This window comes from Schistocerca americana, chromosome 4 (genome assembly GCF_021461395.2).
Source record: "Schistocerca americana isolate TAMUIC-IGC-003095 chromosome 4, iqSchAmer2.1, whole genome shotgun sequence".
NCBI lineage: Eukaryota > Metazoa > Arthropoda > Insecta > Orthoptera > Acrididae > Schistocerca > Schistocerca americana.
This window is the reverse complement of record NC_060122.1, coordinates 707,560,810-707,587,046: the sequence shown is the minus strand read 5'-3', so window position 1 is coordinate 707,587,046 and position 26,237 is coordinate 707,560,810. Positions and strand designations below refer to the sequence as shown.

At 38.1% G+C, this 26,237-nt stretch overlaps 1 protein-coding gene and 1 non-coding gene across 4 annotated transcripts in view; one reads left to right on the top strand and one right to left on the bottom strand.

The window, feature by feature from the left end:
- LOC124614005 (papilin) overlaps window positions 1–26,237 on the top strand; it is a 256,846-nt gene that overhangs the window by 46,579 nt on the left and 184,030 nt on the right. For all 3 annotated transcript variants that reach the window (XM_047142813.1, XM_047142814.1, XM_047142815.1), the window contains exons 8-13: window positions 7,736–7,915; window positions 13,274–13,447; window positions 13,603–13,785; window positions 13,887–14,028; window positions 16,157–16,260; window positions 21,987–23,613. In XM_047142813.1, the coding sequence (XP_046998769.1) occupies window positions 7,736–7,915; window positions 13,274–13,447; window positions 13,603–13,785; window positions 13,887–14,028; window positions 16,157–16,260; window positions 21,987–23,613 (2,410 nt within the window). The remainder of the gene's footprint in view (window positions 1–7,735; window positions 7,916–13,273; window positions 13,448–13,602; window positions 13,786–13,886; window positions 14,029–16,156; window positions 16,261–21,986; window positions 23,614–26,237) is intronic.
- Window positions 26,012–26,086, bottom strand: Trnas-cga. The gene has a single exon. It is a non-coding gene; the product is annotated as a tRNA-Ser (tRNA).

The window sequence follows — 26,237 nt, the reverse complement described above, 5'->3', positions numbered from 1 at the left end:
GAGATGAGGTACAGGCAGAAGTAGAGACGTGAGGATAGGTCATGAGTCATGTTTGCGTAGCTCAGTCGATAGAGCACTTGCGTCTGTGAAAGGCAAAGGTCCTGAATTTGAGTCTCAGTACAGCACACAATTCAACAGGTCTGTAGCTCACCAATAAAGGAAAACAAAGATTTTTTATTGAACAAGCTATGCCTACACAATCCAAGCGCCAATCTGGAGCACATAAGGTGGCTCACAATTACATGCTACAAATTATATGAAAAATAATTGTTTTGTGACATACTCAGTGTATTTATTACACACACCATGTATTCATATGAGCTACAAATGAACCAATGAGTTGTACTGAGGAAAGAGACTTTGTTAAAAATATAACACATTAAAAATATAACACGTTAAAAATATAACACGTTAAAAATATAACACTAATTATGTTACAAAATTAACAGTCTAGTTATACAATGGAATTGGTAACAAAAATAACAGATCTGGAGTTTGCCAGTGATGTAGAACACAGATTTTTAGTGGACAGGTTGTCCCACACAATCCACGCCAGCAGTTGGGAACACACGAGACGTGCTTATAGTAATGTACAATGAAATGGAAAAATAACTGCCACTTGACATAGTCATTGTTGTTGTTGTTGTTGTTGTTGTCTTCAATCCAGAGACTGGTCTGATGCAGCTCTCCATGCTACCCTATCCTGTGCAAGCTTCACCTTGATGTACCTACTGCACCCCACATCATTCTGAATCTGCTTAGTGTATTGATCTCTTGGTCTCCCTCTACAATTTTTATCCTCCACGCTGCCCTCCAATACTAAATTGGTGATCCCTTGATGCCTCAGAACATGTCCTACCAATGGATCTCTTCTTCTAGTCAAGTTGTGCCACAAATTCCTCTTCTCCCCAGTTCTGCTCAGTACCTCCTCATTAGTCAGTGCTAATATATATAATGCCTAGTTGTATGTGCCACAGATGCAACTCTTTGATTCTAAATTGAGGCTTGAGAAATAACTGATATAAGTGCATAAACTGCCCCCAACCAAGGATCAGTCAGAACTTCAATATATGTGTAGTCTGTATACTGGAACTGTTAAATATGTGGAGACATAACACACACACACACACACACACAAACACACACACACACACAAGTAACACGTAAGAGTGATATATACAGGGTGAAGAAAAATTTACGCACTTGGCCTTTGCAGTGCGGTTCCTCACATACTAACAATACAACAATGTCTTTTGCAAAATTTTGTCCTACGTGTATTTCCTGTGGTAAATGGAAGTCAAAGATTGCCAATCTGGCAACACTAAAATCACATGTGCGGTAACTGCTACTCTGTCAGCATATAGGTGCAGTTGGTGCAGTGGATAATGTTTTGGGTTAGCAAGAGAGAGGTGGAGGGTTTGATTCTGGATCGAGGCAAATTTGTTTTTATTTGCTAAATGTAGTGTGCATGGTATGGTATCTGGTGTCTTAACTGTCATACAGCGATTAAGGTGGCTCTTCTGCAAAACATTTGCACTTATATACTACAAACACAGAAATGGAAGTACAATCATTTTCATTAGTCAACTTTTAAAGAAGCCTTTTACACATTGGGGACATGAACTGTTTTGCACCACTGCATCTACTAGGTTACAATTCTGTTTTGTGTGTACCCGCCCCCAATGGTCCGACGGATTAGTGCCAACTATTATTCTTGCCACATTAAGGACCATTACATTTCGTTAGGAATGTACTATGTAAATGTTGGATGCATGTGGCTTATGAAAAGGTGCATACTATAGTATTACATGGCAGAATGAAACTCGCAAATAAAAACAAATATGCCTCAACCCATCATCGAACCCTCAACCTCCAGCGAGCTAACCCAAAATGCTATTACTGCACAACCTGTACAGCACTAGTCCTGTGTGCTGACAAGAGTAGTCACCATACACATGATTACAGCATTGCCAGACTGTCCATCTCTAACGTCCACTTACTGCCGGAAATATGCACAGGACAAAATTTTGTGAGAGATATTTTTGTATTACTAGTATGTGAAAAATGATGCTGTGAAGTCCGAGTGCACAAATTTTTCTTTACCCATTGGGCATGGTTTGGGCACTCATATCAGATATTTTCAGAGTCTCAATTTTCACTTATTGGGTTGCATATGTAGCACATATGATTGTACGATACACAGGACATTAGCATTGTGTGTGTCCAGTGGCAGTTATTTTTCCATTTTGTTGTAAATTACTGTAAGCATGTCTTGTGTGGTCCCGATTGATGGCACTACTACACTAGCAAACCGCAGACCTGGTATTTTTATTACAAATTCCATTATGTAATTGGACTGTTAATTTTGTAGCATACTTAGTATTGTATTTTTTAATAAAGTCTCTTTTCTTGTTCTTGTAGACAAATTAAAAAGCTTGTCTGGAACCAAGGAACCATAGGGAACCTTCGCTAGTAGTCGTGTACTCTTTGCTATACTCCAAGTCTTCCAAGCCAAAATGTTTGTATCAGGGAAAGCCAGCTGCAGCCCGCTTGTCAACTTCCGGTCTCCGATTTTTAGTGCGCTCAGTGCCAAGTAATACTAGTGGTGCCAAGTAATACTAGTTGTGCCGTGCCACCCAGGCTGCACCTGAGGCTAAGTCAGCTCTCTTAAGGTAGCCAAGTGCCTCGTCACCAGACAAAACACATCACCTCCCTCAAGGCCTCACTACGCCTAGAGTGTAACCATGCACTAAAAGCACAAATAACTGAATGAATATTTTTTTTTTTTTTTGAAAGATAAGGAATTAGGAAAGGAGATAAGGAATTTTTTATTGTCAATAAAACAATATACAGTCACCAGAAATCTTTATTTTTTTATTTAGTTGTTGCCTGCTTTGGCCCGAATGAAAAGATATTCATCAGCATTCAGCTTCTTCTTTCTTCTTGTAGACAAATTAAAGGGCTTGTCTGGAACTAAGGTACCATAGGGAACCTTCGCTAATAGTCCTGTACTCTCCACTATACTCCAAGTCTTCCAAGCCAAAATGTTTGCATCTGGGAAAGCTTCAAGGCCACCGAAGTCTGCATGGTGCCCCCACACAACAGCCGATGTCAACCATGTACTGCCTCCAAAGACAACACTAACATCACATGTGAACTGCATTCTCAGACCACGAAAGACATTTGGACCACCGATAAGGTGCTGTTTATTGAATTTCCCAGCAAGATCAATGTCTATTGCTTGCAAAGACTTGTACACAGGTGCACTACACCACAAATGGCGGTGATAACCGAGTCGCAAAGGCATTGCAGAGGTATGTTTTCAGCACGTGTTATCATTTGCTCTGCGGATGTCGATGAGTGCAGACACTTTACTTTTGGGTTTCACTGGGTGTTGGCTTGCAACATTCACTTGTGTAAATGTACCTCTGCAATGCCTGGGCGACATGGTTATCGTCGCCGTTGGCGACACAGTGTACCTCTGTACAAGTCTTTGGAACCAATAGACATTGACTTTGATGGTTGTAATTCATATGAATTGCTGGTATGTGTGAGAAATACATAGGTTATGTTCCAAGGCAATTGTTTTTTGTTTCGTTGCTTGTAATTGCAAGCCAGCTTATGTACTGACACTTGGTGGGTGGATTGTGCGGGTGCAGCTTGTCTGTCAAAAAGCTTTGTCATGCTCTATTGTTGAAGTACAGACCTGTTGTTTAAAGATTTGACTGCATTGTACATTGGTATTGTATATCTTTCGCAACATAGTTAACATTATATTTTCAATAAAGCCTTGTTCACTACAAACAGTTTTAACTGTGCTCATGAATAGGTGATGTGGGACAAATAGCACTGGTTATGGCCAGTGACATTTGTTGAACTTTCTGCATTTTTGTGAGCCAGTTTGTCTGATCATGTTTGGCAGATGGATTACATGGGCACAGTTTTTTGTTCTACTTTATTTGAATAATCAATTGCATTGTACAATGATTCTGTGTATTATTAATATTGTTTTTAATAAAGCGTCCTTCCTTGTCACATTTTATTACATACTGTACAAGCGCAGCACAGTGTTTTGAAATCTATTTTTGCTAAATTCTGTGGCAAAGATTTTGTACATTTTATTAAAAAGAATGCTTCTATTGAAATTATATCAACTGCAGTGACATCTGCGAGAATGCAGTATACTTCTTTTCCTTAAAGTGTGAACATGTGTGGCGTAATGATGTCCATGGTACTCAAAATTCATATTTGTGTGACAACGCTTGTGCAGGTAATTAATGAGAGTGTACCATCAAAATACTCAGCGACTCTAGTTGTGCAGAATATTGCATGATTCTGTATTTTGTGTAATTTGGAAGCATGTTATATCACGCTGCCTATATATGCGTATTTTTAGATCTGAAGATGGTCATTGTTGACCAAAATTAACAACCTGATTGATAAACATTTGTGGTTTGTGACTGAATTTATAGCAAAATACAACAAATAATACCTGGATCACCAGAGAACCTTACTGGTGCTGTTTCACAGATTGTACTCATATATAACACTTCAATTCACAGTATTTTCTCCTCCACACCAACAATAATCTGGTACTTATTTTGCTAGGTAATTTAGTAACTGGCTTCCTTCTGGAGCTCCCCAGGTGGACATTTGCTCTCCAGCATGTCCATCACATCTTGTAACCTCTTGAGTTAGCCTCATGTTATTTATTCTAATGTTGTACATCATCAACTTTTAACTATGTCTTTCTCTTTCTGTTGATCAGGTTTTGCCTTTTCTCCTTCCCTTGTTGGTTTTCACTACTTATATCTGTCCTGCTCCTAAGTTCTCAGAAATTACTAACTTATTTTCTTCTTAGTTTGTCATATATCTAAACATGTTGGGAAATGATGTATCTTTTGTTTTCTTCTTTCTGTCAAAATCACTTCACGTATTCTGCCTCACTATCTGTTCATTTGTTAACTTGATCATGCCTATAGCATATTTATTGATCTTTCTCTTGCAGTACAGTACTTTGCTGTCTTCTCGAGAACTGGAATTTTATATGTTTGTATTCTATTGTTTATGTAGTTAGGTGCTCACACATGCCACTTGTGTATTTGTCATAACGTGGCATGTGATAAATGTTATTGGTCCCTGTAATCTGTGTTACATCTTTCAGAACATGAGAAATTATTACTGGCTTCCAATCACCTGCAGATGAATGGTTGATGACGTTTAGGTGGTCATCAAATATCAGGAAATTCTCTCTCTCTCTCTCTCTCTCTCTCTCTCTCTCTCTCTCTCTCTCTCTCCCTCACACACACACACACACACACACACACACACACACACACACCCTTATGCTGCGGAGCAAAGAAGAAGGTAGGGAAGTGTTGGGAGAATGTTGACGGAAGCTGCCTGTGAACTCTGTCACTCTGCACAGCATGCCTGCGCACACTGCCAGTTTGATTGTTTCTCTCTTGATTTATATCAATAGAGCCATACAATGAAACAGAAGTGAACTATCTAGAAAGTCTTTCATTTGTCATATAGTTCAAAGCAACACATGCCACAATCCATCATATTGTCTATGACAATCACACATTATTGTGTACAACAATCATACATTTCTTTTACTAATCTTTTGCTGCAAACTCCACACCTCCTTATCAGGTGGACCGGTTTTTGAGGTAATATGATGGTACTTGGAAAGTGCCTTTTTCAAATTCATGAGGGTCTTCTGTTTCATACCTTTGCCCTACTGCAAAAGTTCACAAATGAGTTTCAAGCAGAATACTGCCATTGATATGTTTTTGCTTGTATGCAGCCTATAAACAGCATGTGAATTTACTATGCACATGTCTAGCACCTGAAGACATTTTTATTCTATTTCACAGTTTCTCTCACAAATTCTGGCACTTTCAGCATCAGGTTACATGTATCAGTTCATCCCATTTTTCCAGTGTAATCCAGCACTCATTTCAGTTTAGATTTTTCTAAGTTTGTTTGGTTGTCTCATTTGCTCCTTGGTGTCATTACAGAAGTAAGACATGTTGTCAGCATGCACATTTCTATTATATTATACCACTTCACTGTCATTATTGATGTGTTAGATCAAAATCCCACATCTCCTCTTTGCAGTCTCCATTTGTGTTTTCTCAATCTTTTCTTCTATATATGCAAACTGCTCCTTCTGCATTAATTCCTTGATGATTCAAATATTGAAGGAGATGTTGACTTGTGAACTGTATGTCAACATAGAGCACATGTTGTGTTCCAAAGTATTCTTGCAGTATTGCCCACTAGTCCCAAAAATCCACCATATATTGTGCCAGTTATGACATCTGTGTTAACTAAAAAAAAAATTCAGTATCGATCTGGTTTAAAAGTCTTGAAGAAATAATGTTTTCATTTTTTAAGACCTTATCTTTGATGATGGAGTGGATTACTTTGAAAACCAAGTGTCCTTTGAGAAGCAGAAAGCTTTCATCAAAGCAGACATTTTGTAAGAGTCTGACAATGTATACAATATTTTCATTCAGATATGAGATGACTGAGTTCAGTTTACAACCTACATCATTTTGCAGAATGTAGTGTGTAACAAATATCTGTCATGAGATATTATTTCCCAAAAATTGGCATCCGTGGCAGTGAACTCAAGGTCAGTATTCAGAATAGCTCAATTTTTCTATTCCTGTCACAAGGAGAGCAACTGCTAGGATAACATAAATTTCATCAAACACATTTATCTCTTCAAACATTTTCATGGTTGTGCTGTGGAATAACAACTTTATACAACCTACATCAATTTGCAGAATGTAGTGCATAACAAAGATCTGTCATGAAATATTATTACCCAAAAACTGGCATCTGCGGCAGTGAACTCGTGGTCAGTATTCAGAATAGCTCAATTTTTCTATTCCTGTCACTAGAAGAGCAACTGCTAGGATAACATAAATTTCATCAAATACATTTATCTCTTCTAACATTTTCATGGTTGTGCTATGGAACAACAACTTTATATAACCCACATGTGTGATTACAATTAATCTCATTTATAATAAGTGAAATTAAATTGACTCCTGTGTAAAACATTTTGCAATATAGTAGACTTATTAGCAAGGTTGATTTCTCAGCCAAACTTGATAAATCAGTCAGTCGTGTACAGTAGGACTCAACTCTCCTGTCTGTCATCGAAGACCTAAGCTTATTCTCTTGTCTTGCTCTTCCTGCTTTTTGTCATTTTATCACTTCTGGAAGGCAAGTATGATAAATGCAAGGAACAGTTTACCCTCCCCTAAGGTGCTGAAGAGCAAGGATTGACATAAGCATAGTATTCTCATTGAAAGACAAAGGAGAATTAAAGTCATCTGCGCTATCACTTTTCATAAAGATCCTAACTACTGTTTGACAAATCTTGCTTCCACGCATGCAAATAGCAACAAAAGATACTCTGATCACTATAATACAGCAGCTTGTGCAAGGTAGAAAATGTACCTCATTAAACAGTTCCACAATCTGTGAATGATAAATAAAGCTATTAGTACTTATACACATATTTGTCTTGATAACATGTATTTATTAATCTTTATTAAAATGAATTTCAGTACCAGCCATCATCTGACCAAGAAAAACAAAGATGGATTAAATGTATCTTGTGAAATACAATAGTGAACATACAGTAGTAAGTGCCAAAGTTTTGTGTTAAGAAGTGTGAGATTTTCAAAGCTATACTCTTTCTTACCCATAGTGTGACCGCCTCTGTGGTGAAGGAAGACACAGGAGAAGAGTACGTTGTTACAGAAGAGTTGATGGAAGAATTGAAGTATTGCATGATTCATCCTGTTCTCCTGATAAACCAGATGAAGAAAAGCCATGTTTACTGAGACCATGTGAGGGTGTTGACTGGATCTTGTCTGAATGGTCAGGTGTAAGTGATTTGTTGCTTATTAAAATTATTCATTTTTGTTTTTTCATATGTAAACTACTGCTCACAAAATTAAAGACAGATTTTACATTATGATTCTACTCTTTTTTATTTATTACTAAACTGTCAGTACTTTATCACATCACAGTATTTCATATCTGAAGTTAATTGAGTATTGTTAAGCCAGATGAAAACCGATTACCATTCGGCGTGCATGAAAAAGTATTTTGATTTCTACACAAATTACAAACAAGAGTTGAAGAAAATCTTTTAACTATGATATTCACCCAACCTATATGTATGTATGGAGGCCTGGGGTGTATTGATCTCCATGGTGGATGGTACTGAAACCATTCTGTCAGGATATGACTTGGGCATTGTTTGATGGATAGGTGGGGACTACAGAAATCCATCAGAGGTGAAGGTGGCTGCAGCAAGACAGACTGCATTCATGAAAACTCATTGCACAGGCTAGAATGGATACAGGGGTATACCCTCAACCAGTGGGCACAGTCTAGTGTTGATTGATGTCTGATGATGACCAGTTGTCCAGCAGATGCTGGGATGTTCAACTGCATGACGGCTGTCTGATTAAGGCCGCCAGCTCCTAGTTGCCTGATGGTTTGCTCTGCGAGTATAAATGACATTCCAATGACTGTTCATTTGACTGCCTTGCAGTGAAGGCATGCACTGCTAATTGGCTCAGTGCTGTGTCAATGAGTTCTTACGAGTGTGTTGCCACATGTTGACATAATGTGTGGGGCATTTTGCAGGTTGGCCATATCGTCAGCCAAATTCTGAATTTCAGTTGCATCATGTTAACTTGTCTGCACCAAAACATGCCTCCCATCTTTGAAGAAATTCTGTCCTTGAATATAGTTTGTTTCTGCTTTGTTGAAAGCTAGCTAGAACAGACATTCATACTACACAATTTGAAACAAGTAGTCTCTCAGCAGTTTCTGTAGTACTAGTGACTGACTAGTTCTGAAAGCTGTGCAAATGGGCTGTGAACATACAGTCAGATAGCTGATATATGTTACTGTTGCCAACATTGTTCACACTTGGGTGTACTTTTTATAGTCCACTCACTGTTTCATGCAACATTTTCTACACATCACCACGTCTATAGGCAAGTCTAGTCCAAAAACACTTACATTCTATGATATTCACTTGTCCATTTGGCAACAGTGTTAAACCATGTCATAGAGATAGGGATTCTGGGAGGTTTCCTACGATTACCATATTGGTCTCATTTGACCTATCTGCAATTACATAAAATTACATACTTGCTCATTTCCATGAATTATCCCTCCTTAAATGAAGAGATTCATCAACATATCATTCATACTCATCAACATATTCATCTTATTCCCCATGTTATCCCTCATCCTATCAACCCAGTACATCTTATCACTATGTTGTGAAATCTGCTACTTGAAGTAGAAGCACATGAATTCAGCAAGAAGAACCTCTCATCCCAGAATGACACAGTCAGCATACCATGTTCTGTAAGCTCTGTGATAGCACTAACATTTTTGTTTAACGACAAGTGGTCCACCAGTTTCAGCCTGTGCAGCCTTATTTCAACTCCTGTTACTTAGCTAACAGTTCCATCTCCTCATATTTCCCTGAAACATGATATGTTCTTTCATTGTGCTTCCTATAGTTCTTTACACTGATTTGGACAGTTATCTCAGGTAGATTCTCTACTAATAAGTTGACTGAACTTCAAGGGACCTGCAGCAGTATAATGACGATGTTACAGTCAGTGACCCATTTCACATCCATGTAGTGTCTCAGCACCCTGCTGCTCTGTTTTAAGTCAGTGTTGTAGGATTAGTAGACAAAAAATCTGAACCATAAGACACTGTTATGACACTGATCAATTTTTTATCCTGTCAGTGCTGTATTATGACTTTCTACTACCTCTCTAGAGAGTAGAATCACTGACTGGAGTGCCTTGCAGAAACTGAAAGAAGAAAGAAAGAAGCTTCGTGACAAAACTTCTTTTGATAAACTACATTTACACTTGTCTGCTACATACACTCATTTAAATTTCCCCACTATTCACAGTTTGCCAGATATTAGCAATGCACTTTCTCTACATTGCCTCTTGTAGTGCTCTCTTTGTCAGCAAGCACTACACACTACATCATGCAACTTGGTATATAGATCTACAGGACCTAGTAGTTTACACTGAGAGCATATAGGAAGAGGACGGACACAAACCCAGGAATAAAAGATACAAGGAACCCACGTGTGGTGACAGAACACACATGCTGCTACTGACACCACTGCAGAGACTTGAAGTGTGTGACCTCTAGGGTGGGTGGTAGAGAAGCAGTTCTGGTTTGTCAGGATGGCATTCAGCTGTCGTGCATGGACGTTTTGATGAGATGGTGGAGGCTACAGAAATCCATCAGAAGTGAAGTTGGCTGCTCTTTACTGTTCCACCTGCAAGAGCAGATATAGGTGTGTGTCTTCATAAGGTAGTCACAGCCTATTGTTGAGTTACTTGTCTTTATGTCACTGTAGCTGTGACGGACATACCTAAAAGCCACACTTCCTGCTGGCAGACAGCATGGCTGCTTTGTGGTGTTGATGCGTCAGGTGCTTAAACAGCAGCTGGTGGTCAAGGCCCCAGTGGCTTTGCTGGTGCTAGCTGTGTCGTCGACAGTGCTGGGCAGCAGTGTGGAGGTGCAGCAGCATGGCATCTCGAACACCAGTCTTTGGTATACGGGTGGCAGGCTGACGATGATGACAGTTGTCCAGTGGATGCTAGGTTCAAATGGTTCTGAGCACTATGGGACTTAACATCTGAGGTCATCAGTCCCCTAGAACTTAAGAACTACTTAAATCTAACTAACCCAAGGACATCACATGCATCCATGCCTGAGGCAGGATTCGAACCTGCGACCGTAGCGGTCGCACAGTTGCAGACTGAAGTGCCTAGAACCACTTGGCCACACTGGCTGGTGGATGCTAGGGTTTCAACAGCACAGTGGCCATATCTTTATGGTCACCAGCTTGACCGTGTCTGGTGGCTTGCTTAGTGCATATAAATAACACACTGGTAACCACTTGTTTGACAGTCTGGCAGAGAAGGTACGCACTGCCGATTGGCGCAATGCTGCATTGACAAGTTGTTATGAGCGATGCCACAAGTTGATGTAACATTTCACAGGTCAACATTGTTGTCAGCCAAGTGCCTTTGGGATGGTAACTGGAACAACCTATCTCGAATTTTCTTGGTGTCATGTAGTGCAACACATGAATGAAATTTTATTCAAATCTCATGTGTTGCAGCTGTCTTTTTGTATATATATATCAGCCTTCACGAAAAATGAAGATCCAGGTTGAGACACACCTACTAGTGTTACAATTTATTGCTTTGTTATGTTTTCACATTTCCAAGTTACTGCCATTACAGAATTGATTGTTTGGTCATGTTACATGATAGCAGGTACAACAAACTTCTATATCTTTCAGCTGGGGCACCATTGTTATTAATGTAATCTCTTTTTTCAGAGAGAATATTTTATATGAGATTCTTACAATATTGTCATAAAATCTAGCTTTGTATTTGCAGGATTGCATTAATTTGAAACTGATTGTGCATACATGGGATTTGACATACGTAACAATGTTAAATTTCTTTATTTAGTGCAACTGTCTTCAACAGTGTGTTTGCTCTTTGAGTTTAGTTTCACATAATGGCCAGTTTTAATAATTGATTTACTATTTCCTTCTTTTTCAAAACTGTATTACTTTAGCAGAACTATTTTCATGTAAAATATTGGTCCTTAAATCATTTCACTTAGAATTATCGGAAAAGCATCATCATAACCTGATAAAATTTCCATTTTGCATGTTATTCAGTGAAGTTGTAGATACACCTGTGATGTTAAAATTTACAGGATAATGTCTTTTATATATTTTCATACAATTTTGTCTTGTACTACTTATTATTTCTCCATTAGAAAAATCAGAACACACTTCACACTTGTTTTAAATTCAAGATTACCTACATAAAATATCTGTAATTATGTAAAAGACTTTATGCTATCCTTTGCAAATAGCAACTCTTTTTCAGTACTTTCATTTTTACTATGGTAGTTTTTACAAAGCACATAGATATCTATCATGATTAATAATTCATGCTGCAGATGCAGCATGATGAAGGGCTTTTGCGATCACTGGTTGTCAAAAAGATATCTGTGTTGGTCAGCTAACCTTAGCTTGCCAAAAATTGGAAGATACTGCTACCACACTGACATGTTGTCCATACACTCTGCTTCAAACAGAGCAAATACAATTGCATTAACACAGTGACATCATATTTAAATACCATACTGGTTGCTATGAAATGGAATTTAATACATATTAGCTGGTATGATTGTTTTACATATCAGCTAGTATGACTGTAGGGTATAAGTAGACCTCAAAACAGTCTTCTAAATGCGGAACAGCACCACACTTTTTACATAACCATACAGTTTCACTTCTTTTACATCTGTGACTGCAGCTCGTCTTTCAGTGCAGTTGGGTTAGTTACATGAAATAACATAAAATATTAATCAACATTATTTACATGCTTTATGATAGTGTATTGATTACAAATAGCACTTGATCTAATATCTTGTATGTCATCCATCAAGGGGAAGAGACTATAGTGTCAGGCATGATTATTTGGGACTGAACAGTTTGTTGCTTACAACCAGGAGCTGAGTTGTGCAGAAAACTGGTTTTTGTAAAATTCAGGCAATCTTATTTCAATATAATTTATGTTTTATGCTTTTGTGTACTTTGGGAATGAGTGTAATTATCAAGACTTATGAATTATTAGCATGAAGAGAATACTGCAGCATTTGTTTCCTAATTTTAAGGTAAGGATATGAAAAATAGTCAGCAGGTCTTTGTCTTTCTCCAAACTGCAAATAGTAGCATAGTATATACAGATAATACCAATTTTTTTTTTTTTAAATCATCAGTTCTTTTACTAAAATGCCAAAGGTTCGCTGTTCTGCATTTTATTTTATATTTATAAACTTTGGGCAGCAAGTAAAATATTTTATGTCTATTGAATACATTGAGTGGAGTTTTCCCCTTGTTTTCCAAACAAAATCTTTTCATTTTGAGTTGTATCAAAGCAGAGAAATATCTGTTATTTAAGAAATTATGAGAGATGAGTTCTAGAATTTCCCGAAAGATGCTGTATATTCAATGAAAGAAATAGGATAGATATGTGTGTTGCCTTAAATTATGCAACAAATTGAACTTCATCCTTTTGTAATGACATAATAAATATTTTTGTGTGTGGTATGTGCCTTGTGTTGTGCTCATTTCTAATTTTGCTCACAGTGTGAAAATAAATGTGGACTGACATTCGAGACTCGAGAAGCGCATTGTGTCAGTGAGGCTGGGGTCAGTTATCCTGAAAAATTCTGTCAACCATACCTGCTAGAAGAACTCAAAAGACCTTGTAAAAGTCCGCGACCTTGTGATCATGAGTGGTTTGCCTCACAGTGGAGTGACGTAAGTGTGTCTATTGATTTCATTTTCTTTTCTTGTTTTCAGAACACCAACAAAAAATGTTTTACTGTGTCCTGTCATTCTATATATGTATCAGTTACATCTGATGTGCAACAGCTCAGGCATAAATTTTATTGTTGACCTTCATCTGTTTCTAGTGCTCAGCAGAGTGTGGCACTGGCATTCAGACACGAAAAGTTTTTTGTGGCGCCTTTGATGGTGATAGAGTGAAGCGAGTGGATAATGAAAACTGTGACTTGAGTAGAAAATATGAAGAGGTTAGAAATTGCACAGGGAAAGAAGAGTGTCAAGGGCAATGGTACCATGGCCCATGGAGTAAGGTAAAACTTCCACTTTTATTGTAAATGAATGAAGTATATTTTTGCAAAACGTATGCTTTGTTTTACAATGTGTATGGCAGTTTTTGTTTTTTTGTTTTTAGTGTGATAAAGAATGTGGTGGAGGAACTAAAGTAAGACAAGTTCTCTGCTTGGTAGCAAATGAGACTGCTGATGTAAACAAATGTGATGCAGATAAATTCCCATTTAAAACAGATTCATGCAATAATCACCAGTGCAGTGAAGGTAAATGAAGAATCTCATGTTGTTTTTCTAATCATAAATAATTTCAGGTATCAGATAATGTACAGATGATGGTTTAGTCTGTAATTACCTTGAACACTTTGTGTCACGTAGTCAACACGTAGTCAACATTATTCTGTTACTAGTTTTAACAGCATACAATCATTGCATGACAATCAAAAGAATCATGGCAGAAAATATCATTTTCTCTAAGAATTACAACTATCATGCCTTTTGAGTTTTCCTGTGTGATTCTTCTTTTAGAGGGAACTCTGTAAGTAAATGCACTTGTATTTCTGCTCGACAGGTTGAAAGTACTGACTCAACAATGACATACTGTACTCTGTGGTTTTTCATGTTGGCTGTGCTGGCTCAGTAAATAGCTTTATTCCTAGTGATTTGAGAACACTTTATAATGACTGTCTTGTTGCCCATATGCACCAAGGAAGAAATGCGGGATAGTGATTCATTTTCTGTACTCTGGAAGGACTAAACCTGTGAAAATTATTGCAGAATAGTATGTGAAAAGTTTGTGACTGCCATAAATTGCTTTAAAAGCAGATATGTGTCTGCCTGTGATGAAGAGCATTCAAGTAGCCAATCTACTTCGAAAACTGACAGGAGAATTGATACAGCTGATCAAATGGTTCATGATGATATCATGCCAAAATTTATGATTTTGCACATAAATTGGACATTAGCCATGGTTCATCATTTGCAATTGTCCATGAATCTCAATAAATAAATAAATTGCTAAGTTTGTGCTTGTTGTGTACCAGACCAATTGACAGACAAACGCAAACAGGAAGTTTGAATTGTTTTCGAGTATTTAGCCAGATGAGGTCATCCAAATTGTGCAATATTTCAGGAAGCTGGCTTCTAGCCATCTTAAGGCAGTGCTGTTGACTGACTGTCATCCACTTGGTGCTGTAGTATATACTCCCTCTCACTTGTTGGCAATCTTTAGCAGGTGGTACTCAAACTTGGCTCTGCTGGCAAGGTGGAGGTGGCAGTACACTGCTGGGATACAAGCAGCCGTCCTTTCTCTGCTGTCACCTTCAGGGTGGCATGTTGCTATTGTGGAGGAGGTGCATTTGTGTTTTATGGTATCAGTTCTTCATTTGGTGTGGTATGAGCAGATCTTCCCACAGCCTGTTGTGCTTGGAACGTGCTCTAGCCTGGACTGAAGTCTTACTTAACTGGAAACTGCAATCTTTATTTATCAGTTCATGGTGTATCCAGATCTCTACGGATCTTTCACAGTTGCATATAATAATCATTGATGAGACATGAATATGTCACTATGAACCGCAGAGTAAGTTAGAGAGCACGGTGTGGAAACACCCATCTTTGCCTACAGCAAAAAAGTTAAAAACCTAGGAAAATTGAAGATGATAGTGTTTTAAGAAATTAAAGACCCCTTGTTGATTCCTTACACTTATAAAGGTCAAACAGTGAATAGTGACAGCTACCGTTAACTACTGTGAGATCTGAAACCCAAATCAAAACAAAGGGGAGAGGGAAGCTTTCAAAAAGTGTGAATTTTGCCTCAGGGTAATGGCCACCCTCATATGACTATCAAACAATCCACTGTATTCAAATTCTTAGTCTTGAAGTGCTGGAGCATCCACCATACAGTCTTGATTTAGCTCCAATTGATTTTCACCTTTTTGGTATAATGAATGAGCATTTGTATGTAAGTTTTCTTTGGATGTGGTGCAAGAGTAGATGTGCATGATGGTACAGAACTTCTTGCAGTACAGAATAAGGAAATTTGTTAAGGGATGGATCAAGTGCATAGAGGTTGAGGGAGAAGTGATGTAACTTAGAATATTGTTCCTCAACAAAAAATTTCTTTTGAAAAATTTTTATGTTTTGATTGGTCCTTGTAGCAATCCACTAATACAACTAGCAATTCCTCATGTGAGTGAGATAAAATAATGAATGGAAACAATGAAAAATAAAACATTGTGTAAAACATAAAGCACCAATTAAAATTAAATCTGTAATGTTTCTTAACAATTTGTTTGTAGTGGATTGATTGCACAGCTGTTACTTGAGTCATTGTTCTTCATAATAGTAAACCTGTTTTTACTTGAGAGCCAGTGAACAATTTCCTTTCTCTTTACAGATGAAGTCATCACTACAGATGATGAGGTCTCATTGGAGGAAGAATGTGAAGAAGAGGAAGAAATTTACTTCACTACAGATACTGTCTTGGAAGCTTCATCTATGGTGAATTAAATATATTTACAAAACAATATTTTGAAATTGTTACCATAACGAAACTTAAAACAAAAATGAGGAAAGACAGCCACTCACCTGCAGTTGATTGATGGCTGGCTGTGTTTTCATAGGGGTGTGCATTTGTTTCTCTCTCTCTCTCTCTCTCTCTCTCTCTCTCTCTCCCTCCCTCCCTCCCTCTCTCCCTCCCTCCCTCCCTCCCTCCCTCCCTCCCTCCCTCCCTCCCTCCTACCCTCCTTCCCTCCCTCCCTCCTTCCCTCTCTCTCTCTCTCTCTCTCTCTCTCTCTCTCTCTCTCCCTCCCCCCTCCATCCCCATCCCACCACCCTTTGTGTGGGACTGAAGGGAAGGTGGGGTGGGGGTGCTTCTTTAACTGGATAAAAATAGAAGCTCATTCAGGAGCTAGTGATATTTTAAGTTTTTCCATGTGCTATGCGTGAAGAGTAGTTGCCTTTCCTCATTTTTATTTTGAAATTGTAGTAGATAAAATAATTGTTCTCTATAAGAAAAGGGCACATGTATATTAAAAATAACGTAAATTTGAGCTATTAGTGTATTCATGAAAATTTATCACTTTTTAAATATCATCCAAATATCATCTCATTGTTAAATGCTCCAGCCATATCATGTCCTACATCCTGTGGATGAGGCACGGGAGAGATTGTATATTTTATTATGATGGTTGCCTTTTGAGCAGATGCTTGGACATAGGAAGCCAAGTGCCCTCACTTTATCCTGAACTGTTGTTTGAAGAGTTCATTCAGATTCAGTATCACAGTTGTTGATGATGTACGATTGTCAGCTTCCTGGATTAGTCCATTTCAACACATGCCTTTATGTCATCAGAAACAGGTGATAGGAACATTATTTATATCTTTAACATGCTATATGAATTCACTGTTTACACTAAATTAGCTGATGCAGTTGTTAAAGGCCTTGCACTTTCAATTGCAAGGAGTAGACCTCAAATCTTTGTCCAACCATCAAGTTTAAGGATTTCGTAGTTTCACTTCAGGCATGTCCTAGGATAGTTCCTTGCAATCTTCTGACCCTTCATATCCCAAGTGAGCTTGTATTCTAGCGATGTTCAGATGTCATTTATTTTGCCAACACTCAGCGTCAGCTCTTCGTTGTAGACATTTTCTAGAATCGATACCAATCAATGGAAGTTATCTGTTGGTGGATGATATGGGCACTTCCACTGGAGACCCTTCAGTAACGGTATATCCATTGCTAGCAGTGAGGCAGGGTTTTGTAATTTCATAATGCCTGCAGCCAGTTGGGGAAGTATCTTAAAGTAACAATATCACAGGTACTCCAAAAATGTGTAGTTAGTAAGATCTGATGTAGACTCCTAGGAAATGCTTTGTTCTTGTGTTTGATTACTTTTCTTAAGCTTGAACATCTCCACTTTACTAATGAACATGGGTTCCACAGACACGTGTGAACTTGCTTGCCCTGTACATGAAATCTGTTACATGCCATCCCATAAGAAACAAATTATGCCTTCATAAAACATTGGGCCAATTTAATGACTGGTTTGAAGACTTCCTGGCAGTAAGAACGCAGTAATTTGTTTTCAGTGAGAAGGCATTATTAGCAAAAGTAGCATTGGGTATATGTGAAGCAATAGGAATGTTGCTGTACATATACCCTTGTGGGCTATTGAATGAGAGATCAGTTCTGCAACCTTTGTCAAGTGCCAAAGTTTGGTGATCGGGATGACTGGGATGATGTCAAACCTTGTATTGGCAATTGACTTGACAGACAAGAGTAGGTTGGACAAGGCATGAAATAGCAGTGCAGTTGATCACAGCTAGCTTGTGCGTTCCTGGTATATGGAACACCCTCATTACTAGGTCCATATAGGGACTGGGTTTTTCATGTACCACTGAATCAAAGGTGTACTATGAATACTTCAGTTTGGAGAAAACCACTGCCATCAAGTCAGCTGTCATGATCATGAGCAAGAACATGTTGACAGTTATTGATATTGAACATTGTGAATTATGACATTGAATAGATGAATTACAGTGAAACACTTTCACTAAATATATACTGGGTAATGAATGATGAACTACCGTATCACCCAATCATTGCGTGGTGCAAGAACTATTGCCCCAGATGCACTCCTCTGCTTGCTAAATGTACAGTTCACAGACATTAACATTGGCATCAGGAACACTACCAGCTGGATGTTCGAAGCATGGAAAAAAATGTTATTTGGTCTGATGAGTTGTGGTATTTGTGTTGCTATATGCCAATGACAGTAAAAAAAAAAGCAACGTGAGACAACGTGCCCCAGTTGACAACAGTGTGCTCTTCAAGCTGGTGGTGAAGTTATTTTTGTTTGGGAAATGTTTACAGAGAGTGAAATGGATCTCCTTATAAATTTTCCATTGCCTCTCAATATCGAATAAAACGGAATCTCTAGTTCAACTAAGTGAAGGGAGGAAGGTGAAAGTGAGGTCATTAGAGATGGAATAGCCCAATGGCCTTGCTGCAGTGGTAACACCGATTCCCATCAGATCAGTAAAGTTAAGTGCTGTTGGGTTTGGCTTGCACTTGGAAAGTATGACCGTCCGGCTCTAACAAGCACTGTTCGCAAGCAGATTACACTCAGCCCTTGTGGGGCCATTTGAGGAGCTACTTGATTGAGAAATAGTGGCTCTGGTCATGAAAACTAACAATGGATGAGAGAGCAGTGTACTGACCACATGCCCTTCCATATCTGCATCCAGTGACACCTGTTGGCTGAGAATGACCCGGCAGTAGTCATTACTGTTGGTCGTTCCAAGGGCTGTTCATAAGAATTTTAGTTTCAGTTTTAGAGGTAGAACATAAGTTTGAATTACCTTCGCCTTTTTCGAAGGAGTCATCGTGGCATTCACCAGGATTACTGCTTAGGGATTTGAAGTGCTGTCCTCCGGTTTTGTTTGGTTGATCATCTGTGTCTGTTTCCTCACAAACAGCACCCTGCAGGCCACATGTACCTCCAGCAAGACAATACAGCAGTTACTGTTCACAAATTAGGTCAGAATGGTTTGAGAATCACTAGTTGGACTTGAGGATGCCTGGGTACACCCCTCCTATCTGGTCCCACCCAAGCCTTGAATGCCTCAATACATTACCATTGCAAAGCCTATGATTTTTTTAAAGTCAAACCCTGAAATGAATCCTCCTTCCCCAACATCCTCCTCTCACCGCTCACTGATGCCCTCCATTACTCTCCTAATCTCCATAACATCCTAGTCAAACCACAGGATATTCCCAAACCATTAATCCATATCCCAAGGTTCCTACCCCTTTAATAATCCTGACTGTAAAACCAGTCCCATGCATCCACCCACTACCACATAATATAGCTCTATCACTGATAAATCATACAATATCAAAGGCAGAACAACATGCAGAACCATATGTATTGTTTATCAGCTTACCTGTGCCCACTGTACTGCTTCTCATGTGGAAATGAGTGCCATTGAACTGGCTAAGCACATAAATGCGTGTAAAATAACTGTCATCTTTGTGACATCTAGTACCAGTTGCTGATCATGCCCTACAGCATGACTCAAGGAAACTGAATGCCTACTACACTGCATGAGCTATTTAAATCCCCCCACGTGATATTAGTTTCCCCTGTTCTCACAGGTGACTCCTTCTCATCTTATGGTCTGAGTAAACTGCCCTACAAGTGGGTATGCAGTATTTTTAACATTTTGAAAGGTGAATGACAACTCATAAGTAACGTTAAAAAAGTTTCAGCTCTGAACCTGTTAAAAATCTGCATAATACTGACTATTCTTTTCCTTTCCATGAGAGCTAGGGTGGGGCCATGGCCCCCACTTTCCCCAGGGTACAGGTTCTCTTGTTACCCCATCTTCTCCAACCTCTCCCTTCCTTGCTGCTTAGGAAGGAACTAATAGTTCTGAAACCTAGGACATTGTCATGTACTTTTATGTGTGTCTGCTGTTAACAGTAAATATTTCACTTCCTGAAAGTAAGTACTAACCAGCAATTCTATCTCATAATTTAAATGTTCTTAGAGGCTCACCTTCTGATGGGATTTATGAAATATGATGTATGAGTGACTGAGATTATCTTTAGTTAATTGAGAACCACTTTTGAAGCAGGAGAACCAGTCATAAGACTGTGTTTGACCTAGACCATTATCTCTATAAGCTTATTTCAAAAGTTCAAACTTGCTACAGTAAAAAATCATGTTTCATCATTTCCATCGTAAATCAGACATCACTCAAATCACCACAATTAATGTATCATTTTTCACTTAAATAACAATAGCTTGGAAACAAAAGATGTCATCATTGTGAGACAATGTGGTTACATGGTGGGATGTGTTGAACTGAGATTTGTTGGAAAAATCTTAAGGATTTTTAATATTGTCTACACAGATCAATTAACAAAATCTTAATTCAACCAATTCTTGAATGTTATTAAGTAAGTTTAATCAATCGACAAAATAAGATACAAATATGAGTTGTAAGATTCATTGCAGTTTTGTTTAATGAGGTCAAAAGCTTCACAGAAAAACTCTTTCGTAATGAACTCCAATTGAAGTTGCTACAAAAGATGTGTAGTACATCACCAAAAGAGTTCCTTATATTATTCTGAAAAATAAACTGTATTCATAGATGAGTCAAGAAAGATATTACTTCCTGCAGCACACAGCTTACATAATCATTATGATGATATAATGATATAAATTGAGATATATTTGCACCTCACTTAATGAAAATTTTGTTCGTTCAAACTGATGTTAAGATGAAAGTAAGAGTTATCTCTCACCCATAAGTATCAAGGAAAATGATATTCTCAGCTAACTCCTTTCATAAAAATTCTTATGCAGTATAGTGTCTCAAGGGTTTAGTATGTGCATCATCTGTAATTTATAGCACTAGGGTGCTGAGGTATGTTGTTAGATAAAGCAGTAGAGGCCAATGGCAATACAAACAGCATCTTTATTCTCTGAGGTATATACAGTTTGAGTGCTACCTACAGATTCCTTACACAAATCTGAACTCCTTCCTTCAAAATTACAGATCAGTGCTCTAACTGAGCAAACTAGTGGAACATGATCATAATGTCCTCGCTAGTAATGACAGCAAAATCCTCTTTGCACAGTAGTATACTGTCACTATTCTTATAAAATTATTTGACTTGGAACACAATCTTCACACCACTCAATTAAATATTAATAGATGACACTTTCTTTTCATTGACTTCATGTCAGTACCAGAATGGTTGCTGACACTGCCAGCTTATGAACAATGCATTAAGATGTTGGCATTTCCCTACATCTCTCTGTAACAAAAATGTGTGACATACAACTAAAATTTCATAGACAAATGTGCATTAAAGTATGAAAATTTAAATGAAGGCTAAACAAAAATTATTGTGAGATGAAGTTTTGAAATATTTGTGTACAGATACTGGATTCATTACGTTAAAATCTATTTAAAACAACAATTTATGTGGAGTCATTGAAACTGTATTCTTCAAACTAATCTCACATCTGTTTGAATATTGTTTTGATTTCTGATGTCATATAATTAATATTCTTGCCTTAACTGGAGACTTACCATCCATTTATATACATGTGTAAAGTTTTTTGTGTTTATTCTTTCAATTTTTACTGTAATCTAAATCCATGTGAAATCACATGAATCAGTTTTGTTTACTTCTTGCATTTTTTTTCCAGGGCAAAACTGAATCACCTAGCAGTGTTAAAGACATTGCTACAGTGACATCAGAAGTAGGAGCAGTTAGTGCTGATGGACTCCCATCTCAAACCTTCGTGGCAACAATCATGTCTGATAGTGTAGTTAGTGGCTTATCTTCTGTGAGTACTGTCAGTCTTTCTGAAGGTGCCACAGATACCAAAGGATCTCCAGAATCCAGTTTCTCAACAGCTGCAATGGCCGATGAGGAATTAATGCTAAGTGATGCAGCAAGCACCTTTGAAGATGAAGACACTGCTTATACAACAGACGCTTACGATGAAACGACTGATGACTTTTCCTCCACTGATGAAAGCTTCACAGATGAGCCTCATAGTCTGCCAGATACATCTGGAAGTGATGGCACTAGCTCTGAAGCCCCTCTTAGCACTTCAGTACCAGAGACCACTAGTGGGGAGGATGTTATGAGTACCGAAACTTACAGTAGCACTGACTCTCAATCACTTTCCAGTAGTCAAGCACCTGATACCACATCAGTTGGGACTACTGCCTCAGATACTGATGGAAGCACTAGTTTTGGAACTACTGTTAATCTTTATGAAACCAGTGTTGTTCCTGACAAATCTACTTCTGTAGACTCTACCACTGCTGAAAGTATTACTGATAGTGGAACAGTAACTGCAGAGATAACAGGTGGAGAAACTGAAACAGCAGATGACACAACAGAGATTTCAGGGCTTATGACAACATCTTCAGGATTAGAAACTGATACTGTTACTGAATCATCTTCCACTGACACTTCCAGCAGCACAGCTAGTGATGAAAGCAGCAGCACAGCTAGTGATGAAAGCAGCAGCACAGCTAGTGATGAAAGCAGTAGCACAGCTAGTTATGAAAACAGCAGCACACCCACTGTTGAAAGCACAAGTGAAAGCAGTGATTCATCTACTGTTTCATCTGCAATTAGTTTAGAAGGAAGTACAACAACTGTGTCATCAGATGCAGAGGAATCCACAATTCCACAGTTTGAAGGAGAATTTGATGCTTCAGCATTTGCAAAAGCTGATGACACTATACCCCAACAAACAACTGAGGGAAGTTCAACAGCATACAGTGAAGTGACAACAGATGAACTGTATTCATCATCTTCAGATAGTTCATCATTGATTCCATCATCAACTTCAGAAAGTTCATTTTCTTCATTAACCCCAGGAAGTTCCTACCCAACAGAAGTTTCATCTGTTACCACTTCAGAACCAGAAGTTTCACAGTCCACAGGAATATCTACATCACAAGAATCAGCTGGTACAGAAGTATTAACAAGCACAGAAATTTCAATGACTACTGAAGTATCAGCCAGCACAGAACCATCGGAAACTACAGAGGAAACAATTGCAGAAACTTCCACACCATGGGAAACTTCCATGGCAACAACAGTTTCACCAGCTGAAAGAACATCAGTCAGTTCAGAAACAACAGTTTCAGAAGAGACTGCTTCATCTGCAACACAAACTATGAGTACATCTGTAGCATCTGAAGAAACATCAGAAGTTGCTTCTACAACAGCTGATAAAGTCTTTACCGGAAGCACTGGAATTTTAGACTACACATCTACAAAAGAAGCAGCAGTAACAACAAAAAAAGAGAGTATGTATCACATCAGTGTTTGTATAGCAGCTTCTTCACCATTCTGATCAATTTTCTATGTTCTATGAGTAGAATTTGAATTTCACACTGTGCGTGTGTAACACAAATTGCAGGCATTTAAAATTTTACTACTCCGTAACTTATCAAGGCATGCAACCAAAACACATGAAAAATAAATAATGAAAAAAATAAAAATTTTGAGTAGGAATATGTCTTCAATGAGATGATCCATTAGAAGCAAAAAGTTTGATTTCAGAACAGCACAATTAAGCCGGCGCAGATGAGAAATTCAAGAAGAGTAAAATAATATCACAGAGAAAAGTGTGCAGACTGTCCTATGGTAGATAATTACTATGTAAACAAGCAGACAACGAATCTCGATTGACTATGTAAAGAGTGTCAATTAGCATTGTACAACATCTAAATTCAGAATTCGAGGACTTACCTTCCGATAAATTTCAATCAAATAATATGGTAGAAGTAATGGCTTATGGCAACAGCAAGTGACTAGTGTGAAATAAGAGTTGTAAACTGCTCAATGAAGAAGCTAAACAGTGAGTCAAAATATTTTAAAAGACACACACTAATACTGGGAGAGCCATCTCAAATTGCAGTCAAAGATTTCTCACTTCTCAACCCCTTCTACTTTACTAAATAGGCATTTGGTGCTGCCTTTGTCTTCATTACCTCTCCATTTTTATGATAAAACTATTGATTAACTGATGAAATGTTTCCTTCGAATGGGAATCCAGTTTATAGCTACAGTGATGCCAAGTGGTGCAGTGAATCTGTTTAGTCTGACATAAATATGGTATTTCAGAACAGCTTGAAAATATCAAGTCAGGTTAAAATCAGGTTTAAACAGTTCTATTTGTAACTGGCACTTTATTCTCATGAAACGACTTTCCTGTCTAGCAGAATTTGTAGGGAACTTCATGGTAATGTAATAAGGTAAAGGCTTCTTGTACCTCTTATTATATTACCGTTTGAAATACTTTTGGTGGTTTTGTTCCGTCATTCCAACTGTGCATATGTTATTGTCTCATACAATGGGGAATGGAACAAATTGTTACAAAATCTAATTTCCAGGCCAGTGTGTGACACCAAAAACTGCTCTCTTTAACAAAGTTATGGTGGAATTGTGAGTAGTTTTATGTTGCCCTCCATCTTATTAATTTATTCCTGTTATATATTTTCCTCTTATTATCTATGTTGCATTGTCAATGTACTGGCTAGAGAGAGCCATGTCACATTCACTTCTCTACAGACTGGTAGCATAAGTAAGCCAGAAAGCAGCAAAATGGCTGTGAGATACAGACAATTAGTATTCAGTCTGCTATGTTGTGGGCTGTTCAGGAATGTGTTGTATTGTGGGATTAAAATTTGGCAAGTGGTATATCCAAACCATCACTCTAAAGTTATTTTCAAGTGATTCTTGTGTCATATAATGGTAAAAAAAGAATTAGACATTTGATTACAGTGTGACATAATGAAATGAAATTGTTGTACTCTTTCCATGTCATTCAGTGTTTTGAGCACTATTTACTTTCTTCTTTAACATGTTTCATCATTTTGGGGGGGGGGGGGGGCTTTGGGTGGGGGGGAGTTACAAGTGTCTCTAAATTTGTATTCGTACTTCAGCAAGTTGCTCATTGTTATTATTATTATTATTATAGGTGTGGGTGGGAATGAATAGGGCTATGCTTCACAGTATGTAATCTGATGTATAAATTTCAGTACCCACAATATAGCATGACCTTTGTTGTACCTGTTAGGAGTTTCTAATAGATTAAAAATAGAGTCCTTAAGACAGATGCAGCAAAGCCAACCATGGCCTCTTGGCTAGTGAGTTTTCTCAGTCAGGGTAGAAAATGTAGGTTCACATTTGATTTAAAAGAAGAAAAAAAGGAATACACATGTAAATGTGATAGAAAAATGTGTGAACATTTCAATGGTTCGTGATTATTTTTGCAAGAATACCTTCTTGTATGATTTTCTAAAATGAAAAGAAAGCACTGAAGTCAGTAAAGATTAACATTTGCATGACAGAAAAATAAGCTATTACTGTGTGGAGTTGGACATGCAAATGATTAGAAATGTCAAAGAAACATGATGTTAAACCTGCATTGCTGTCAATAAGACCAGTAGAGTTATCATGTTCAAAGTAAGAGAAAAATACTGAATTGATGTAAGAGCATTTCCTTGTTAGCAGAAAGAGGTATTTTTCATTTTGCAGCCCACCGAATTCTCTTGTAAATTTTTGTGGCAACTTGGTGTCCTCATTTGATGTTGTTCATTCTTAATATAAGGAACATAATGCAAGTTATTTAGTGTTTTATTGAGCGCTGTAATTTTGAGCAACTATAGTATATGAAACTTCCTGGCAGATTAAAACTGTCTGCCCGACCGAGACTCGAACTCGGGACCTTTGCCTTTCGCGGGCAAGTGCTCTACCAACTGAGCTACCGAAGCACGACTCACGCCCGGTACTCACAGCTTTACTTCTGCCAGTACCTCATCTCCTACCTTCCAAACTTTACAGAAGCTCTCCTGCGAACCATGCACAGCTAGCACTCCTGAAAGAAAGGATATTGTGGAGACATGGCTTAGCCACAGCCTGGGGG